The sequence below is a fragment of the Aplidium turbinatum genome, chromosome 18 (assembly GCF_918807975.1).
Source record: "Aplidium turbinatum chromosome 18, kaAplTurb1.1, whole genome shotgun sequence".
Taxonomy (NCBI): Eukaryota; Metazoa; Chordata; class Ascidiacea; order Aplousobranchia; family Polyclinidae; genus Aplidium; species Aplidium turbinatum.
This window is the reverse complement of record NC_137489.1, coordinates 4,211,703-4,224,734: the sequence shown is the minus strand read 5'-3', so window position 1 is coordinate 4,224,734 and position 13,032 is coordinate 4,211,703. Positions and strand designations below refer to the sequence as shown.

At 35.6% G+C, this 13,032-nt stretch overlaps 1 protein-coding gene across 1 annotated transcript; it reads right to left on the bottom strand.

The window, feature by feature from the left end:
• Nucleotides 1-3,811: 3,811 nt before the first annotated feature.
• LOC145787946 (uncharacterized) lies at nucleotides 3,812-8,330 on the bottom strand. The gene is made up of 4 exons (XM_082599785.1): nucleotides 8,197-8,330; nucleotides 7,365-7,495; nucleotides 6,029-6,107; nucleotides 3,812-4,866 (listed from the first exon to the last, which is right to left on the bottom strand). The coding sequence occupies exons 1-4, from the start codon at nucleotides 8,267-8,269 to the stop codon at nucleotides 4,805-4,807; spliced, it is 345 nt and encodes a 114-aa protein (XP_082455911.1). The 5' UTR covers nucleotides 8,270-8,330; the 3' UTR covers nucleotides 3,812-4,804.
• Between the last annotated feature and the right edge of the window lie 4,702 nt (nucleotides 8,331-13,032).

The window sequence follows — 13,032 nt, the reverse complement described above, 5'->3', positions numbered from 1 at the left end:
AAAGTGGTTTCCAGAGTTGCATATTCAATAGCGACCTGTGTATCAACAGTAGCCTATATACGTTTATTGAAGTCTTTCGGAATTACTTGAAAATGTTTTTCTGAATCCAGTAATAGAATCTTTCCATTTGAATAAGATACTGATGAAGCCGCAGAAGCCGCATTCACAACGGCAAACACCTTATCAATAAAATATACAAGCTACCGAACCTGGCTGACTTTATCTTGATAACAAACTTTATCTTATTACCGTTGCCAAAATGTTAGTTATAATAAAATAGTAAAGTAAAATGAACAAGCTTGTCTTCGGTAAAGTAACTTCCCAAAACTTCAGCTACCTGTCCATTTCATTTTGTTCACTCTCTAGTCTAAACTTGTTTACTCTAAATCAAGATCATATTGACAGTAGTAGTTGTTTTTCATATACAGTAACCCATAGCCGTAACCGTAGCCGTAGCAGTAACCCTTAGCCGAAAACGCGATAGCAGAAATTTACCTGCAGTTTAAAAGCAGGACTTGAAACAGATGCCACGATAGGGAAATGTCGCTTTAGCCAAAATCGCTACAGCCAAATTCAACTGTATGTAAAACAGTTGCTATTTAAAGACACTTCATTGTCTTTAAGTAACAATCAAGCACATACTGGGCGTCGGTGGATAGCGTTGAACCGATGTCTTTCCATTAGTAAATTACCAATTTCAACTTTTCGAAACGGTGCAGAGAAGTTTTATGCTGCAACTTATCCTATAACAAACGCTCAAGAAATCTATCTTTCTGTGAAGTATTTCGTTGGACGCTATGCGGTGGGATGGCCGCCCACCCTACTCTTGTTAGTGCCGATGGCTTAGTACAATGAAAACCTTATCTTCTCATCCCCGATGCTTGGATCAAGTGTGGGACTCACTTTTACTTTTATGTATCTTAACTTTTTTTTTATTGTTGCACTTGATTCCAAGCATTGACTGCCTCTTGCATGAAAAGTTTCCAAGATTCTCTGTTGTTTGCTTTGTGTATTAGGTGTATGTTGGTTTTGTCGGTTTGTTGGTTTAAGTAGGTTAATCTTTGTCCGCCTTGGGCACGCTTCTCTTCAATTTTGGCTATAAGAGAGATGTTCCAATTTTGCTTTGCGCAGCACGGTGCCTAAAAATTGAAGTTGATTTTCTGTGATATTTTTTAGCAGATTTTTTGTTTATTTGACTTGATTTTAAAAATTTGGTTTGCTTTTTCTTGCAGTCGAGGAAATCCTCTGCATTTTTCGGAATGCTCACACTTCAAATCCATTTGTTCTTTTAATAACTGTTTTGTTAATTGTCCAGGTTTCTGAATTATATTTCAAAATTGGATAAATGTAACATTTTGGTTAAGAAAAGTATCTATTTAATCTGGTTAAGAAAGATATCTAAACTACAACTAAACAGCTAAAGGTATCTAAATTACAGCTGTTAAAACAACAAAGCATGTGTAAAATTTTCTTTTATTTATTCAATTTATGATTTCCAATACTTTTTGTTTTCTTGTTTTTGTATTTTTTTTAGATTTGAAAAATTGTAGTTTGGAAAGTAAATTGATCAACATTGTTGATTATTTGTCCTCGCACAAGTGCGTAGGATGCTTACACGCTGACGTGCTCCATGAGCCATCGTGCTTGCTGACGCTTTAAAGCACTACCAGATAAATTTAGCAGTGTTACCCAATTTATAGGTAAACACGACAGTAATCCGGGACAGTAATAAACTTTATTTTCATCACAAAATTAAAAACACGTTTTGTGAAAAACTATACTCATCTCTCCAACGTGAAACTTACTCATCATCAGAAATTACACGAAGCAAGTTATAAATTTATTTTATTGATCATTTTGCATTGCTAAATATTTACGGATTAATACCGAACACATAAAAACAGCTACAACATAACAGATTGAAGTTATTGTGTTGTTTAGTTCTTCTCAGCAACGAGATATACAATGAAGCAATGTTGAAAAGGAATAAATTTTATTTACTTGGTAAGCCAGCCAAGATCAAATAGCAAATGCTTTCAATTTGTGTCTGATAAAAATACAAATTATTGCTTCTATTGAAATCTTTGCAAAATTCCTTTTTGAGTGTGAAAAGTGATTGATGATGATGATGGCGTATGAGCGATCTTTCCAGGCTAGATTGGAGGGCAGGAGATCTTCAGCCACTCAGCAGTCTCGTCGTCCAGGACCCTCAGACCATGCGCACCGTGTAGAGGCCGGTGGGTTAGGCAGTGGTGGATGACATGGTCTGCGGTCTGTTCCGTGGCACCACACTCGCATTCTGATGAAGGAGCCAGGCCCCACTTGTGCATGTCCGAAGGAAAGTGGCCGACGCCAGTTTGCAGGCGGTTAAGCCTGACCCACGCACGCCTTGCGAGGGACATCCCTGGTGGACGGGGATCGGCGTCGGGTATGAAGTCACGGAGCGTGGAGGTGTGATTTTGTCATTCCGTGTTCCACATGTGGTTCGTCAATGTGCCGCACTTAAACCAAGTTCTACTGCGTTGTTAAGTAGTTGTTGTGCGGCAGGCACAATGGGGCGTCTTGATTTCAGCCGCTGCTTTATAGGTGGTGGTCGCTTGAATGTTGCATGGAGGAGAGGGTCGGGGTCCAGAGCTCTGCGAGCGAGAGAAATCGTGACTCCTTTATGTCGTAGCTCAGCGGGTTGGATGCCTGCTGGGATGGGTAGGCAGTCCATCGGAGTGGGACTGGGAAAAGTGATTGATAACTCTCTTCAGTCTTCACAAGGAATTGGTCAAATAACGAGCGAGCTCAGAACGACGCCGGTTCGACACTCATAGAGTGCACGCTGCTTTTTTCTCAGCAAAATATTTAACGACATGCACGATAGAGGACACCAAGATTGACTTCTTTGTTTTTTGATCTATTCAATTTAAATCTATAACAACCGCGCATCACTAACCGACTAATAACCTTACATACAAAAAGTTTTCCAACTGGGCTCGGCACTGCTGTGGATGCACTGCTAAGTCTGCTTGGAGAACTGACGCGTTCATTTCTTTTCTAAAGATTGAAGATGTGTAATTTTTTCTGATAGCAAATGAGTTGGTTAAAGGTAAAAACAGGTCAGTCAATAAGCTATTTCTGATGGAGGCATACTGAAGTTTGAAGAACACTGGTTCTACACTAAACCCGCTTTTTCAAACTTTAATTTCAAAAACTATTTACCAAATATAATTTGCATTGAAGAAATGTTAAACTTTTTTTAAAGTTGGTTGGTTTTGAATCTTTATCCTCGGACTGACAAAACCTTGATAGGTAATTCCTGGAAAATTTCGTATACTTGTAGGCTGTAGAGGCTCTTGACGCAGGGCCGGTTACCGAGATTGACAAAGTGAAGTTTTCCGATTGTTGAAGTGTTGTTGCCGGGGAATTATTCCATTATTCACTAGGTGACGCTGAATGGAGAACAGTTCCTGAAATGCGTTGCTCAAGCGCACACCCCGAGAGCCGAACCAGCGTCGTGTGATGTTAAGCCGGGCGCGTAACCACTGAGCTATCGGGGCGGAGGAGTTAAAATGTCGACCAGTTTAATTTCTTAAAACACGAAAGGTTTTGCTCTCAAACGAAAGATCGAAATAAGGAACGTTGTTTACACGCTGTGCGTGAATACAACACTCAATCTTCTTCCTTGGTAAGAAACTGCATTTATTATATTAATCTGTCAAGAAAAATGTTAATAATTTTGCAACGGAGAAAATTTTAAATAAACGAAGCGCATGGTATTTTAATCTTTCATCTCTGGATGAACAACACGCTTTGTGTTTTAGGTGTGGTTTGGTTCAACGTCGAAATTACAACGTTATAAAATTAATAAAAGTGACAAAAATGTCACTTGGCAAGAATGCCACGTATAGTTTTCGACAATGTTCTTTAAGCGTCACGAATTTAAGAAGCTTTTAATGTTTTTCATAGTATAATTCGCAACACTATAAAACAGCAAAGTTACGATTGCCAGTCAAATGAACAAAGTTAAACATGACTGGCCGAATTTACACACCCAATGTAGCATCTCGGAACTCATCATTGCGCTTAAAAATACGTTGTCATATTGTAAGCAAAAAAGAAAATCACATATATTAAAATTTTCTTTTCCAAGAAGGATATCGCCGTAGTTCCACTACAGCTTGACTGATCAAATTTGAAAATAAGTTTAGCGCTTTCTGGAATCTTTTCGTTCATGACTGCGCAAAAGCTTGCTTGACATAGATAACGTATCAGCTAACTTGCCAGAAAAGGAATCGAGCGCCTGTTTATGAAATCTATAAAAGCTAACTCTGCACTCAGCTACCTCAAATTTCTATAAAGTGTACCCATAGCGTTGTTTCTGAGGCATAAAAGATCGACAGCAATGTAAATTACCTGAGTTACTTTAGGTTTAATAGCAATTGAACACCAGAAGATTTTAAAAAAATTTAATCAAGTACAATCAACAGTCGCGAATCCTTTTCAGCAATATACTGTACAAATACAATAGTCGCAGAGCAGGTACAGTACATTTCACAAACTATGGAAATAAATTTTTAATTAAGCTTCTTGTGCTTTTTAAGCAACTTTTTATTCATTTTGTTTTAAATCAAAGTCATAGTGCACTTTCTTCCAAATGATGAAATCGTTAAAGGAAAAAAATCTTCTTCCAAACATCGGATCCGATTTCAGATCTTCCCAAAACGTATTTGGAATGAAATTTCAGATCTCTGGAAGTGCAACGCCCCAGTATTTTAAATGAGATTTTCTTGATATTTTGAACCGTTTCCTCAAATTATTACAAAGGTGACACTGGTTTTCGACCACACTTTAGAGAGATTCGACAAATGATGCAAAGCTCTGCAAAGTAAACGAATTGAAACATTACGATATCGACAGTTGGAAAAGAGTGTTGATCGACTAACTCAATAATTATTTTCAAAGTTAATTTTTTATCGTAGCATTTTTAGGCGTTATCTAACAGGTAGGCTATTATACAAGGATAGATGTTAAACGACTGCATAATATTATCATTTTAAAATAGAATTCAACGTTTTGAAGCGTTTTTAAGACTTTAAGTTTAAACAATACATTTCTCAAACTAAAAATCAAAGTCATAAAGAATAAACGTAATAGCAAGAGTAAAATACTGCCCTGTAATTTTTCTTATCTAAAATGGAATCTTAATTATTATAAATGACCTGCGTAGCTTATTATGTATCATACTAAAATTATTTGAAAAACTATGGTAATTTACTTTTTTAATTTAGTGCAATGCAGGTAGTTTTAAATTAAAAAAAAAAAAAAAGTTCTATTTTGTATTATTCTTCCCCGCACTCGGTTTCATAGAAACCTTTTAGAGTCTAAGTTATCCAACGGAGCACAATCCTGTTCTACTGTATAAGAACTTTATAAAAACAGAAGAAGCAAAAGCCTTTTTTATAACTGAACCCTGCTTGAGATTTTTAACTCCAACAATCGTGCCTCAAGTAATATTGCCCACAAATAAGCATGACCAGTTGACCACATTACAAAAGCAACAATCTTTAATTTCTATTTTTATCATGGACATGTTTTGTAAACTATGAACCTGCTTTTTATTCAATAATTTCATATCAACAGAACTTGGTTTGCTTAACTTTGATTGTAATTTAAGATTGATTCGATTTCTGATATTAATTACAATTAAAATTTTTGCATCATCATATTCTTACTTTGTAGAAAGTAACTGTTTTGCATTTATTTGATGCTTACAAATATCGAATTCAAAAAAATAGATTTATTTCCGTTTGCCAGGAGTGGCTCAGTCTGTTTGTTCTTGGTCACCAAATATGGTGTTTCTCAAATGCCACTTTTGTGATAATGGTCTAATTACATTCTTCATTAAGGCAAATTATAGCATTAAGTTTTCTCCATGCTTGGTTAGCTTTGGTTGTTTTGAATATTTACTGTATAATATAATAATAATAATGGTGTGCTTTTTCAAGTTAATTCACCATTCAATCTTAAATGTAAAACTTACTTAGGTTTCTTCTTCCGCATCTTGTAAGCTTGTATTTCCATGAACTATCTCGTGCGCAATAAGGTGCGCAATTCAGCGTCTTTGACAAAAATAAGTTCCATTATATTACAGAAGATCAAGGAAAGCAAAAGGAGTTTTACACATGTTAGAATACAATCTACACGCTGAGTTAAAGAATTTTCAAATTTATAGGCAGATAAAACCGAGCAACCACACGGCATTTAACATAATACATTGAAGTGAACATAAACTATAAACTACGAACGTTTTCGGCCATACACATGTTAGCCCTTTTCAAGTAACGATATTTTCACTGTAGATGTAAAACCAGTTATTTTTCGTTGCTTGAAAAGGGCTAACACGTGAATGGCAAAAAAACGTTCGTAGTTCTGAGTTTATGTTCACTTCAATGTGTTATGTTAAATGCCGTGTGGTTGGTTGGTTTATCTATCTATGGTTGAAGAAAGTCACCTCTTTACCAAAATTGTATTTCAAATTTATGTTTTGAATAACACTTTTGAATACATTGGTGTGCAAAAACTGTCTTGCATAACTATAATAAATCAATAAAATTAATTGTAATAAGAATTTATATCACACATGTGCAATGTCTCATACAAAAACACTTTTATTCTAACATTTTACAAGCATCACTTGACAGCTATGTCATAACCTAATAAAAGTATAACATGCATGCAGTATATAATATGCAGTATCATGGCCACCTAAAGATACGGCCTGATTTGTCACATTTTGCAGAAATTTCCAGGTTTTTCTAACTTTTGGCGAATGTTTAAATAAAATTTTCTAAAAATTATATTTTTACGCTTTCTTTATTCTTTTCCCCAGATGATACAATAGGTTTTAACATCCTCACATGTTGAAAAACAAAGAAAATTTGATTTTGTAAATTTTAGTCAGACTGTTAATTTTCAATAACAGTCTGATTTTGCGTTTTTCAACTTAATTTTTTTCATTTGCTACTGCTTCCCCAAGGCAACAAAAAAGTTTTTTGTCATTAGGAAACCGCAAAAAGTAAACACATCTCAAAAAATGCCAGTCAAGCACTAGCAGTAGCTGTAATCAAAATCTGCAAAATGTGACAAATCAGGCCGCATCTCCAGGTGGCCATGGCAGTATAAGGAATAACATGTAATATAAGTAGACTACGGTATAAAACGTATCAAATCTAGTTACTAATTATCTGAATAAAATATTTGATAACTATATGTGATATAAGTCGCTTTGCTAGACAAGGAACACTTTTTGTAGTGTTTATAGTATATGTTGTTTAAGTATAAGATGTATGTAGATAAAAACAGTTTTTCGGTTTTACCTTTATGGTAGTGGTAGTTATGGTTGTAGTTGCAGCCGTTGTTGTGGTTGTGGTTGTTGTTGGTGCACTAGTCGTGAAGGAGTTTGAATTTTCGTTCTCTACGTGAGATTTTAGGATTGCTAAAAATCTAGCTGGTGAGAAAAATAGAAGAAATTTAATAAAACACAAATGGTGACTGCAACATCTGCAAGATGAAAAGTCTAATGGCATCAGCATCCAGGTTTCCAACACTCGAATCTACGTCATTTTGACTCTTGTTTGAGTGCAAAAAAGGTCTTGCACAATTATAATAAATTAGTAAAATTAATTATAACAAGAGTTTTTATCACACATGTACATTGTTTCATACAAAAACACTTTTATTCTAAGATTTTGCACAAAACACGCTACAGTGTCCATGTGACATCTCAGACAGCAAAATCTGTCATTTTTACATGGATTTAACGTCTGCACATGTAAGAACGACTGATTACACATTGTAAGACACCATACAATACACTTGCATTGCGCCTTCACTCAAGCTTTTATCTTTTGAAACTATTTAAGAACCATCAAAATTACAGTAAAACGTTGATTTTATAGTTTATTAAAATTATTATGGTCGTCATTGCAAATATATTTTTTCAATTAAATAAACAGAACTGGTGCTGTGCGCGAAACGGGCTACTTGTTCACTTTTCTTTCTTCGAACCATTTCTTTCTATGGACTTTGAACGTACAAAGTTTTTGTTTTAGATGTAGACTACTTAATTTTATTTTAGGTTTACAACATAATGAAACATATTGACCAACTCTTTATAAAGTTCTGTTGATAGTAAGAGAGTTTGCTTACCATTAAAGAAAATTTCCGTACTATCATGTACGCCATAAGCAAGAATGCATACAAATATGATCAGCAGTTTCATTTTGATAGATATTTATTTGATTAAATACTTTAGAAAATAAATACTAAATAAGTTCTCTTCTAAATAGAAACGTATTCAAAGTTTGTATTTGCAAACGTTTTGTTATTTAAAACAAGACACTCTTATCAAAACGTTCTGAGAGTTAGCCGAAGTACCATGCTCTCATTTCTCTCAAATCACCTTTGACCTTCACCTTTTAAAGGTTAACTTATTCCAACAATTAATTTCATGTCAAAAATAAAATTCTCTACAATTCAGTTTGTTTTAAAGACTTTATCAAACAAATTTAATGCTTTTACATTCTAATAATTGTTAGAAGCTAGGTTTAAAGTTATTACTTCAATAGCAATTTTTAATTTAAACTAATACTTTTTTAAATTGCATTTAAACTTACAAGGTATTAAATTTCTGATGCATTAACTATACTTCCCACTAAAGATTGCATACTATTCTTTCTATGACGACCAAGTTGTTTGACTAATTTATATTGCTCGATCGTTATATATATATGAGAGTACACTGCCCTTCTTCGTGAATATTTGTATGACAGACATGAGGAAAGCGAACTATTATTGCCAGCCAGTCATGATTCTTTTGTCATAGCACTGACAGCGCATTATCGAATATCACCGCATTCAACAAATCATAGCAACTATTTATTCCCATATCCACACAGTGACACAACTACTGCGTAAAATGCTGGTCGTCTGTGCAGCGGCATCAGGTTTCCTTTGCTGCATCGAGCACATTGTTGTAACTGCTGATTTTACCTCTGGAAATATGTAAACTGTTCAGTTCAGTTCAGTTCAGTTCAGTTCAGTTGTTTTTTTATTTCTGACCATCATATCAAAACAATACACGTCAACATAGCAAAGGTCAAGAAAAAGGTAGAAGCGACAAAACGCGAACGTTAAAACGTGCTTGTGACCAAAGTAAGTTATTGAGTTGAAAAAAATTTGGCACGGTCGCAACACCTTCAGAAAAATTTAAGATATAAAGGGAAAATAAAAAAATAAATAAAAAATGTTACAAAACAAATAAACATATATATATAGGCTATAACTTTATTTGCCTACATAACTTTAGCTGATATATTGAAGATTTGTATGGACAGTTGCTATGAAGATCGGCCATGGTGCGTTATCAAGAGTGCTGATGGTCGTAAGGGGAACACGTCTTGATGCGTTTAGCTCATAGCAAAGAGCAAGGCAGGCAAAGAAAACCCCACAAAGAAATCCTACCACGGGCAAAGCCATTTCAAGCGCAACGCACCAGGCCTTGCACGACTCACAAAAAAGATACAACTTGACGATGCGAATCAATGACGAAAACAAATAAAACAAACTAGCAAAAACAACATCATCATCTTGCGGAAATTCAATTATACCCAGGGAAGTTATGTCTTAAAGATATCAAGCGTGCTTTGATAAAAGTTGCGTTGATAAAGCGATAATTTTAGACCCCAGTCAGCTAAACTCGTCACCTCCACACCGATCCAACGTTGGCTAACGTTGAATTAATGCAAAAATGACAGGCATCGCCAGCTGGGATGCAGTAGTGGTATGTCACAGTAATATGATAAATTTGGGTTACCGTATGTTTTACACGTTAAACCATATTAAAGTGACAAAAAAATCCAATTTGGCATAATACGTTAGAAAAACAGATTAACAATCAGACAATAGCATGACGATCCAGTCCAAGATATTGAAATAAAACAACTGGTTGGAGCACATGGCCACCGCTTCACCGAAAGATGGAGATTGGTCAAAGAGGATGGAAAAACTTCTGCAGACTCTGTAGAACTTCTGTGGACAAAAAACACAAGAACCAGAAGGCCAGTAGGAGTACTTACAATCTTACTATTTTGCTAATAAATCTACACACATTGGCTTATCATTGCTGGGCAAAAAAAATATTAGTATGTTTGGTGCATGATGTAATACTTAGATGGGATTATTTCAAGGAAGATTTAGCTTGTTTATTTTTGATTTAAAGCCTTTTACAGTTTTACATTCATTTCTTATAGTAGGGGGAATTTTTGGACTCACCATCTGCGTAAGCCGCAGCACTTGAGACTTTCAGTCTACGCATTTTTGTATGTTGAGTGCATTTGGCAAACGCTTATTGATCGCATTAAACTTTTGCTTCGGATATATTTACAAGAATTGTACTTGCAGGGCTTACTACTCAAGTTGGCTTGTAGCGTAATCAATAAGTGTCACTGGCAATTTGTCCAATGTGTAAGATTGACTGTGTACCAGACCCTCATTTCTCAAGACACCTATAGGACTGTTATGTGGACAAACAGTCAACCAGCGGCATGTTTCCTGAGTCCAACGGCGTCTACAATACCATAATTGCACCGAGGCCAACCTGCAAGCTACTCTGCCTACTTCTAAACAGGCACATGGGTCCATATGATTATTGAGCGTGTTTCAACAGATGTTTCACATTCACTGCCGGGATTGACAAACAAAATTGGTTAAGACGCCTTTAAAATTAAAAATGACGTTCTTCAGGGGTTTGTCCTGCTCCCGCCTTGATCTACATGACTACACGATTCTACATTCACAACCGTTCAAGTAAGGCACCTTCAGATAAAGTTTCTTACAAATCACAACAGTTTATAAAGATCGATGCGTATTACCGTTGAAAAAGCTGAGCAGTATAAAAACAGCGAAAGGTAAAGCGGTTTTTCGAGTTCTTGTATTTTCAAGATTATTGAAGCAAGTTTGGTTAGAATGCCAGTGCTTCTAGTACCGTTTCACCAATTATTTGCATAATAAATGTATACAAACCTGGATTATGATTACAATTTTAGTCATATCACGATCGCACACTAACTACAAAGAGAAGATTGATACCAAGCAATTTTTATTAAATTCTTCAAATATATCCAGAGCAGCGGTTTTAGCCCAATCACACACAGAAAATTCTGAAATATTTTTTCAAATGTAATAAATGTAGTTTTGCCGCATCCAGATAGTGCCCAAGATTGAGTAGACTGAAAGCAAAGAAGCAAATGTTCGTGCATGCTTTCAAGCATGTTTTTAAGTTTCTAACTGCCGTGTACTCTTGCGAGGTGCCGAACCTATACCCTTACGGTCGTTGGTCAGACGCTTTAATCTCTCGACAACACGGCAGACGCAAGACGTCTGCAGACGTTGAATCAATGTAAAAAGGGAGGATTTTTCTGGCTGGGAAAGTGTAATCCTCCGATGACTGTTCTCGACTTTGTGGTCTTTGGTTTAAATTAAATTTCTAGCATTCTCTAAAAATCATGAACATTTTCAAATCATTTTTTCCTTAAGTGCCAAGACTGATAACGGATTCTGGGTACTTTTTCTTAATGATTTCCGATCGTGGGTTTAAATTTTTTCACTTTTCTAAAATTCAAAAACGAATTGGCAAAATATCATTTACGCAATAGCATTTATTTTTGTATGGTGTAGATTGTAATTAAACTTATGCTTTTTGATACTTTGAATCTAAAATGAATTTGCTTTTAAATATTTAGTTTCCTGCATTCAGTCGCATAAATTGACAACAAGGAGGACAGAGATTTACAACGCATTGATTTTTTGAAGAAGTTACGCATGCGGTGTTGGAAGATAACAATCGGTAACAGGTTCACTCAGCACAGTAGAATGAAGCTACAATTTTTATGATGTTGACTACGTGCTAAAAGGCGTCTGCTCAGCCCAGTCATGCGGGTTGCATCTTATCGAACGTACTGTAAGGCTACTCATTTCGAAGGCCACGTTTCTGCTGAGAGAGAATACTGATAACTTTTCCACACTCAACCTTTGATTTTGTAGCTTTTATTGGAACATACTATGAAAGATGACGATTTGTATTCGACAATGATTTTACACGTATGGACAAAAAGTGACTGCTTGAAGGCTTAATTGCATATAATCGAAAACTAGCGTCACGCTTGAAAGACGATAATAGTTTTTTTTGCACGTTATAAGCCTATTTACTAATCATTGAACACTAACAAAGTGCAACAAGCAGGCCACGAATGCCCACAGATGACTTGCATTAAAGCGCAGACAACTTGAGAGGTGACACGACAAACTCAAAAATCCAAATCAAAAAGTTTTTCAGCAAAAATTACTTTTCATTGAGGGTTTGCAAAACAGGTTTGCGTTTTTCACACCAAACACACTTAAAACATGCAGTGCAAAAGGGCAATTAATGGGAGCTAAGCATCCTTTAAACTTGCTGGTTTAAAACCACTTCAAACTTTCGAAAATATGCCTTGTACCCAATGTACCGTTAGATTCCAGCCGTTTTAAGTCACCCAAGGAAGTTAGGGTCCTTCGCTGCGCAGCATGGTGGCAAAAATATACCGTACAATTATTCAGTTTTTCTGTGGAGGTTTGGCAGATATAAGTTTTTCACACTCGAAGATGAGTGGTGTTTTTCAGCAGTGTCGAACAAGGATAAAAATCACAAACGCGTTGCTTTTTTTCACCAAATGAACTTTAATTTTTTAGATTTAGATTAACATAAAGAACAATAACTGCAGACCAAGACTTCACTTTTCAAAATTCAACATTTTGTTTTCTTTGTCCATGCAATGTGATTAACAAAAAATGATTTAAAGACCTTCCCATAATGTGGTCACCACCAAATGTGGCATGAATTTGTGGTGCGATACTGATGAGCCCAGCATCATGGGCGAAACACGTTGTCTATCGCTGTCAATTCTTGCTATACTCGCCTGCAGAGAAACAGAGGTTTTAAGCTATATT